This window comes from Halyomorpha halys, unplaced genomic scaffold, assembly GCF_000696795.3.
Source record: "Halyomorpha halys isolate HHAL.00 unplaced genomic scaffold, Hhal_1.1 Scaffold7.1, whole genome shotgun sequence".
Taxonomy (NCBI): domain Eukaryota; kingdom Metazoa; phylum Arthropoda; class Insecta; order Hemiptera; family Pentatomidae; genus Halyomorpha; species Halyomorpha halys.
The window spans coordinates 1,401,677-1,411,463 of NW_027110368.1; the positions used below are offsets into that span (position 1 = coordinate 1,401,677).

Genomic DNA, 9,787 nt, shown 5'->3' on the forward strand with positions numbered 1-9,787 from the left:
GAGAAAAACAAATAAATAGAAATATTAAATATTCTCATAGTTAATTACGATGTATGAAACTCCAGGAGTCTAGTATAATATTTTCGGCCAAGTTCCGAAGATATCTCCTAGATTTTAAAGAACGCAACTATATCTGCATTTCTTACGAATCCGGTGTGAATATAATAGATCCCGTCGAAGTTGGTGAACTCTTTTTCTCTAAGAAGCTTCATTAGTTCATATTGAACTGTATTGTGTCGGCGTGTTATGAGAAAGTAATTGTTGGAATATTTTCCTAGCACCTGGACCGGCGTTTCAAACAATTTGTGAAATATTTTTATTTTGTTTTTGTTGGTTATAATGCATTTGTGTGTGTATGATTTATTAAAACTGATTATGTTTATACTTAAAGGATTATTCCTCTGTTGCAGCCGATGTTCTGAGGAATGGACAACGACACAAACAACAACAGCGAACGGACGGGATCCGTGGAAGCCTTCTACAGGGGCGGCTGTATCCTAGTCACAGGAGGTACAGGCTTTGTCGGGAAGGCTCTGGTCGAGAAGCTCCTCCGGTCATGCCCTGGTATAGACACAGTTTACCTCCTCATCCGGCCGAAGAAGGGACTCACTCCTCAGGCCAGGCTCAAGGAACTCCTCGACAATGTGGTGAGTACCATTCTTCAAAAAAATTGAGGGAAAGAATAAAAAAAAGATAAAGTTGTCAGTAGTAAAATTATTAGAAGTTTAAAATTTGTAACAAGAATATCTTACAAAATATTTATAATCAACACGAGAAAGATGAATTGAGGAATTGATGAATTGTTATTCAATAGTTTATTATTTGCATTAATTATTGCATCAGTCTATAACATATAATTTAATATCTTAAATATGGATTTACTATATTTTTTTAATTTAATTATATTATTTAAATTTCTTGAGACAAGGTAATTATTTATTAAATAAATCAAAAATTTGTATCCTTTTTTGTCTCAACACTTTTTTATTTCTCACCAGTCCAACGTTTCGGCCATTTTAGCCATCTTCAAGGACATCTTCAATTATAATTTCTTCCTCACATTAATTTAAAGTTACTTTTGCAGGCTATTCTGCCCAGGTCATTTTCTTTATTATAAATTAAAAGCCTATTTTTTTAAAATTTAAAATCATTAATATTTAATTCTTCTTATATAAGATTATCCAGAACAAATTCACTACCAAATAACAAACCATTAAATATGTTAATAAATGGTTTGCTATATGGTAGTGAATTTGTTCTGGATAATCTTATATAAGAAGAATTAAATATTAATGATTTTAAATTTTAAAAAAAATAGGCTTTTTCCTTATAATAAAGGAAATGACCTGGGCAGAATATCCTGCAAAAGTAACTTTAAATTAATGTGAGGAAGAAATTATAATTGAATATGTCTTTGAAGATGGCTAAAATGGGCGAAACATTGGACTGGTGAGAAATAAAAAAGTATTGAGACAAAAAAGGATACAAATTTTTTATTTATTTAATGTATATTTTTTAAATTAACATAATTGTACTCAATGTTGCGTCATGATATGGCGAAACAAAATAGTAAAATATCAAATGTGCCCACTCATAAGATAAATATTTATCTTCACTAATGTCGATCAAATTAATATATTTGTGGGCAGTTCAATTATCTTTAAAACGAGCACCAAGAGTGCTCCAGGAGATATCCCTGTTTATCTTGAATAGTGATATATCTGACAAAAAAAAAAAATAGATTTTATCAATAAAATCAAAGATAGTACAATAAACAGCGGTTACTTTTTAAACTAAGGCCATCCAACAGACCAACGACATATTACGGCCAGTATTAAAATTAAAAATCAACTCGTCTGAAGTATTGTCTATGGAATACCTTAAATACACAGGAACAAACTAATGCACATGCATAGTTTTCCAGCTACTGCAAAAATAATATACAAAACGAGTACAATAATAATACTTAGGCTATAATTAAATACGAACTTCTTTGATGCTATCTAGGAGAGTGGATAATAACAGTAAATCCATAACCATTATAGCTGACACCTTTGCTCTACATTTAACAGTAAGGATCAATAAATAACTAAAGAATAAAATGACATTCAATAATATGAAGTATAGATTTTCTGCTAAGAGCCTAATAAACGTGATAAATACACTTTGAAATACTGATAATGTACTTAAAATTTAGTCTAATAAAAATAAACTATAATACAATTAATCCTAGAGCCCAAGAGGAGTAAAAATTCAGTTATTTCACCACAATATTTTATTACTTTAATGAAAACTATGAGTATTTACTGGTTAAAATTAATGAGTCAGCAAAGCATAGTTAGGGGGAATAAAAAATGGCGGCTGCTTCAGAACGTTAAAAATAATAAATGTTTTATTCGGAGTTCTATATCTTTGAAACTACCAACAACAATAGAAAACATAACAGAACATCATTTTAGGCAGAGTAAATTTACTAAAATATGAGCCCTAATAGAGCTGTTTATGTTCCATAGTTCCTGAGATAACGTGTTTTAAAAGCAACATTTCATAAAAAATGTACTGAAAAATCGGTAGTTAGTGAATTTGTTGTGAGGAATCTATATCTCAGGAACCATTCGACCAACAGATGTCTATAAGCACTCATATTAAAGCTAAATTAATATGACATCAAGTCGTTCATGACGTTTTCTTCATAAGAGTAATATTTTTCATGATATTTGTCAAAATGTTGATTTCTAGTTGTTTCTAATGTTGTTTCTAGTAATTTTAAAGATATGAAGCTCCGAAAGAACAATTAATTTTGACTAGTAATTATACTACTCAAAAAACAACTAGTTTTTATTAAAGTAGACAAAACTTGGGATGAAATAGCATATGAAAATAATTTTTTCTACCGGACTCTTGTACTAACTGTATAGGTAAAATATGTGCCCCTTACAGACAGCTCAATACCCGACCTTGCTAACAAACAAACATTGCGGGTCCGAGAACTGTGACTAATCCCCCTGGTCGATACCGATGAGGTAAATACACTAGTAGTAATGCATCTAGACTTTTCAAATTATCTAGCCAATCATTTGAATTAATTCATCATCAATAATTAATTTATCTTAAAATATATCATAGAAGAATAAAATAGTATCATTAAAGTAAATAATGAACCTTGATTAAAATTGGTTACCATCAGATCAGATATTCGTATTTAATTTTTTATTGTATTGTTGATTTTAAGTTAAAAAAATTTCTTGCATAATTTCATTCAAAGTTTTCGCTCTAAAAAGGTTATAACTACAAAAATCTAAAAGAACAATTTTCTTTCTGACATAATCTGATTGGTTCTAGAAATGACGGTAGCTATCCATGGACAAACTTAATCCTGAGTTCCCCAGACTGATTGCAAATACTTTATACAGGAATGGATGTGTTTAAAATGTTATTTTACTTTAAGTTTAATATATAAGGAAAAGGTAATCAAGGGTCAAAGAACAACACAAATAAGTAAAACGTATTTAATTAGTGCTAACGTTTCAGTAATTATTTCAGGCCTTCATCAAAGCTAAGAATAAAAAATAAAATAACAGCCTTAAAGAACAAATGAAAATACAGAATAACTTGAAAAAATGAAAAATACGGAAAATATAGAATCATAAATAATGTAAGAAAAAATGTATTGTCTTTATATTATAGACATCATAAAAGCTATATGAGAATAAGCAATACTAAAATTGAAAAATAGGAAAGAAAAAAAATAATGTAGTATGAAAAACAAGGAGGTAAGTATATGTACAAAATCAAAATTATTTAAAATTAAAGTTATGAAAAAAAAAGTATATCTAATTAATTAAATAAGAAAGTGAACCAGAAAAATTAAACTAATAAAATATATAGAACATAAGCCAAAGTGAGTAATAAATAAAAGAAAATATTACCTATATAATTGATATTTTATTTGTTCCATTCTTTGATTTTACTTACACAAACTGTCCCAGTTCAGAAGTGCAAAATTTCAAAAATGGTCATTTTTAAATAATCATGTAATCGTAGCATTAAGGTTATGATTTATACCGTAAAACGCAGAATCATAGTGGAAAGTATATCATAAAGTCGGAGTACGAAAAATATTTCGAGATATTATAGTTTTGGACTTTACAGATCTAACCCTAATTGCTAAGATTACATGCATATCTCAAAATAACCATTGCTTGAAATGTTACTCAGTTGAACTGAAACAGTGATATTTAATTAATTACCTGTACGTTTTCTTTTTCACTTTTTTCATAACTGGCCTGAAATAGTTATCGAAACGTTGAAATCAACTGAATAAGTTAAAACTAAATAAATTAATTATTAATATTCTTCATTGACGGCACTCCCCTCACCTTCTTTACCTCATATAATATCCAACAATCTATTACATCATTATTTTCAATTTAGTGTTATCTTATTTTTTTCTATTTATTATTTTATTATCATTTAACTTATATATTACTGCAAACATGGTGTGTAGCAAATGTATTCTGTTTGGTCTTTATTCCCTATGTCAGGATTTATATGACAGAATGCAATACCTCCCAATAAAGGGGAGAATTTTTTTTTCTTCGGAAACGATTAAGAATACTTTTCACACGTTGCATGATTGATTCGTGAGTAGGAAAATGTTTCTCAATCGCAAATGGATTCCACAAGTTGGCACTCTGTTATGCGTTTGTTGGCCAAGCTTATAATACATGTTGCAATGATGGAACGCTACTGTAACAGAAAAAGAAAGTAAGGATGACTCCATAACGGATAATTCACATTTAGTTTACAAATGTGAACCTTTTGTGTACATCAAAAAAAGGATCGTCTAAAATATTGTATTTTACAGTTCGTCAACATAATGCAGCGGTTGATATACCAGTTATTAAGTAGTACACACAGTAGTGATTTTGTAAATAGTAAATAATTTTAATGTGGGTATAAATTATTGTAATTAAGAAGATATATTACAATTCAAGCACAATACGATTTATAAGGTTTTTTCCAGGAAGAATATGGTCTAGCTAATACACAACAAACCCATATTGTTAAAGTAAACTCAGGATTTTCCAAATTGTTAATAAATACTATAATTGATATGTGCGAAGATAATAATATTCTATAATAAAAAAATTCGCATTTTTATTTTGATAACTATTTATTAAATATTTTACATTATATATACTATATATATTTATTTATTAGAAACTTAGTCCCTGCCACTAAAGCTGTTTACTGCCTACTTATTTCACCTTTGTGCATAAGCAGTAGAAAGGTAGTATATGTAAATACATATTCTTGAGAAGAGAGTTTCGCTTTGTTGAATAATATGTAATTATTAGAGCAACTACATTGTCACCTACAGTACGAGGAGAAACGCAATTCCAATTGGAATACTGCCACGGCACTGATTCAGTTGATTTCTCAAAGCCCTTTGATGGCGTCTCGCACAGTCCAGTCTGCCATTTTGGTTGTTTGACTCCATTCGATTCTGCAATCTTTTATCAGTTAACGTTTAATAGTGGTAAAAGTTAGTGAAGGAGATTCAAAACAAACATCTCTAACTATATGAGTTCCACAACTAGAGGTTTTGTTACCAATACTGTTTTCAGTGTATCCTTCTAGCATTGCTGGTACGAGGCATCAAAAAGTTACTGTAACTACTTTTGCAGCAGTTTCCATCCTTGTAGGGCACTAAACCAAGCCACAGTGGCATTTCAAAGGATGATTGACGAGATAAAATAGTTGATCGTTAATGTTGATGTTGACAGACGAATTCTTTTCAAAATCAACAAGAATATATTTCCAGTCAACTTTCAGCTGATTGGATTTTCGAAAAAATCCTCATAGAAACCGACATATCTGGGCATGACATTAGATTGCCATATAACTTTCTACTCACTTTAATAATAAAACAAAATCAGTGTGAGTGAACAAATAGGCTCCATCAGTATTAGGTTCAAGGATCTTGGCTCTTTGCTTGAAAAATATAATTCAGACCGGCACTGCTTTATGGAGCACCTATCTTAACACATTTGTTGCAATCGAAGTTTAGCATTTACAATCATTCCAGATTGGCATACTCAGAAAAATCGTTAAAAGGACTTTAAGATAACCGTACAGAAGATAACCAAAAATTTACGACGAACTAAAAATTCTAAAAAGATTGACGCAAAGTACCCAAATAGCATCGACATTTTACAACTATGAGGTATTTATCGAAACTGTGCTCAACTCGACACACCGAAGTTGGCAAAATATAATAAGCCATAGAATAGACTAATTTATTATTTTTTATATGTAGTTTTTAAGATGTACAAATAGAGAGTGCACCCCAATAAGAAGTAATTATATTAGACGTACTGAAACTATATTAACAACTCAACACAGCAACTCTTTACAAAGTAATTAGATTACAGAAAAAGGAATATAATGAGCATCGTTATAACTTACACGGGAGGGGGAGGGGAGGTAAAACAAAATAAAACTTTTATCTGGGTCAGAAAATATCTCAATGGAATATATGATCCAGAAATATTGTAAGCGTCCATGAAGCTTAAAACATCGGTGCCTATTAAAATTTTTAACCAGTTACTTTTTTAATTTAATTAAAATTTTTAATCGAAGTAGCCAAATACTCGTTGATTGACACAGATGAACAAGAAAATTTAACATTAAAAGAAAAATGAAGCTTACTGTGAAGCGATGACACATGAACCTAAAAGTTAGTACAAGATCCTTACAATTATTTTAGAGAGCAAGTTCTAATAACTATCGATTTCAAATAATTAAAGTTAATTGAATTGATACTCAAATAGCCTATTAGTGAAATTTATTTTCTCCCTTTCTCAGACTAATGTATATATACATTTAATTTAATACTTATAGTGCAAGAGAACATGCTGGCTTACAAGTTAAATTATATTCATTTAATTAATGATCTTACCTTTAAAACATTAATTTATAGGTAGTATTGTTCAATACATAACATGTAATAATTTCTCGAAGGAGATCATAACACCAAGAATAATTGAAGGGAAGGCTTCCCAGGCCACCCACCCCCTAAATCTCGAATTATAAACGGTTTTTTCTTACCTTTGGAGCAATGATAAAAAATAATAATTTGTCTGAAAAAAAACAACAAAAAAATGCCAAATCGAGCAACATTTAACGACAAAAAAGTGATCGAAATTGGGAAATGGCGTGAAACCAAATCTTCCTATTCACTTATAGCAAGTAATGGTCCAAGTTTTTTTTCATTATTTCTTATGACCCCCTTTCTAGTCATTTCTGACATACGGAGGAGGGAATTATATAAAGGAAACAACCCTGTTTGGTAGTGGGTCAAGTTTATCAGTTCGTGGGACCATCACAGAAATAAAAGTCGAATCTCCATGCCGGATTCGAACCGACGTCGTTGCAGTTCTGAGGCTGCAAAACCCACGCCTCAAATCCCTCAGCTACAGACAGCCTAGTAATAGTCAATGTATGTCACGTCACAATCTTTCGAAGGGGAAAATAATAGAAGGGAAGGCTTTCCAGGCTACCCGCTCATAAACTCCTTTTTTTCTTCTTCTTGCCCTCTTTATTTATTTTAGCAAATGCACTATATACATACAATAGAAATACATTAATCCAGACTAATACAATCCCTAAATCCCTTTTTTCTCCCTCTTTTGTTAATTTTGATAATTCAAACCAAACCAACACATAATACAATAATAGGAAAAACCGAAACCTTTTTTTCTTTCTTACCTCCATTATTAAATAGATAAATAACAATATTAATATATATCTAAATATATACAGACGTAATTCGTCCCCTTCCTTTGCCACATGACATTATAAGGGTTGGGGTCCACTGAAGGCGGGGGTTACAATAATGGCCCAGGAGCCGCTGGCCGAAAAAAAAAATAATAATAAAAAAAAAGAAACCTAAACCCCGAATTAGGAAGTCTTATCTTACCTAGGAAACATTTATTAAAGACGAGAGGATGGCAAAAATAATAGTCTTATGTAAAAATAATTAATCAAAAAATGTCTAGAATTGGAAAATGGCCTGTATTTTTTTGTAAATACATATACCTTGGATTAAATGAGCAAACCGGGAATTTGTCATGGTTTAAGACCCGACCACGTCTGCTGTAGTTATTATTAAACAGCTGCATATATAATATTATTTCTTTCAGTTAAATTATAGGCAGTGCCATTGTCCGGCAGTAAATACAAAAGCAAATCCTGAAAAAGTAAATATCCTCATATATAATACCCCTATTATTTTCATCATAATGTTCTTAGAGCAGCTGTTATAGAGACGACGTGAATGCAAAAAGAGGTTGGGTAATATTGAATGCCCGATCAAATAAAGGGTAAAGTTACTAAATACACCTGGCAAAGCGCTCAATCTTTTATTTTTCCATGCTCTTAACTCCTAACATTTTTGTTTTTTCTTATTTCTCCTTTTAATGATTCTGTTCATGCTTAATACTTGGCTTAAAATCTATTTTTAAATTTAATTTACACCTTATTTATAATTATAAATATAATTACGCATGTTTTGGACTGTGTAGCTCATAAATAATTACGGATAATGGATTAAATAAGTTAGTTACATATTCTAAGAAAATAGGAGTCGATACCTTGCCCTCGGACAATGCCATGTTCCATAAAATACCTTTTCAGAAGGATGAATTTAGAATCTTGAATGAAGTGAAATCAGTACGTGAGGTGTTCATTAACATTATGTAACCAGCCTAATTCATCTCTAGCCAAGTCTGACTTAAAGCAGTGATGGATAAGAATTTAAGGCTTAATTTTTGGGGGGTTTAGTGGAAACTTATTTTATATTCAATACCTTTATTTAGGTTTTAAGATTGACTGAAAAGATTTGATCGAAATAAGACATTTTCTAGAAACTATGAAATTTAGTTGACAAAAATGAACGAGTTGCCGTTCGTCTTTTAATGGTATCTTTTTATAATTATTAATTTTATATTTATTAATAATAATATATTTATTAATAATTTTAGCTTAATATACTTGTATATTTTATTTGGATCTTTTTTTGCATGAGTTAGAGTGTTTTTTTAAAAATATTAATAGATTGTAAATGAGGACGACCATGTTGGGTTTTATGTATCTATACATTTTTTTTTTTGGAATTTTTATATAATTTTGACTTAAATTCACTTTTATGTTTGATGGAAAAAAAAAATGTTTTTAGAATTGAAATGATGGAAAAATTAAACACATTTAAAGAACAATAAAAAGCTAAAAAAAATTAAAAATAAAATCTGTAAGGAAAGAAATAATAAAAAGGAATAAATAAAGTATGTGTAACTTTAGTACATAATGAAAAAAAAATTATAATGTGACAATTTAAAAAAAAGTATGCTTTGATTTATATTATTAGGATTAAAAAAAATTGTCCTTTACTAGCAGAGTTTGGCAAAAATTATTCGATTGACGAGAATCGAATATATTTTTAATCGATGTTTGTATTCGATTGATGAGAGACAAATACATTTTTATTCGAATAAAAATACGACTAAACAATCCGAAAACTTTTGTATTCCAATATTTTAAATATTATTTCAATCGAATACAATATTATTCGAATAACAATTCGATTTATTTTTTTTTTATTTCGCTATTTTTTTGCCATTTTTGATTTATCAGAAAAGTTATCTCAGTAAAGTTAAAATAAATCGATATGCGAACTTAAAATCTGTAGCATTTTTGTTTTCTGCGCCTTAAGAAACATATAAGA

General features: G+C 29.7%; 1 protein-coding gene across 2 annotated transcripts in view; it reads left to right on the top strand.

Annotated features, from left to right (window-relative positions):
• The window catches only part of LOC106677259 (putative fatty acyl-CoA reductase CG5065), a 73,673-nt gene that overhangs the window by 43,965 nt on the left and 19,921 nt on the right, over positions 1-9,787 (top strand). For both annotated transcript variants that reach the window (XM_067048527.1, XM_067048528.1), the window contains exon 2: positions 411-647. In XM_067048527.1, coding sequence (XP_066904628.1) covers positions 426-647 — 222 coding nt within the window. In that variant the 5' untranslated portion in view covers positions 411-425. The remainder of the gene's footprint in view (positions 1-410; positions 648-9,787) is intronic.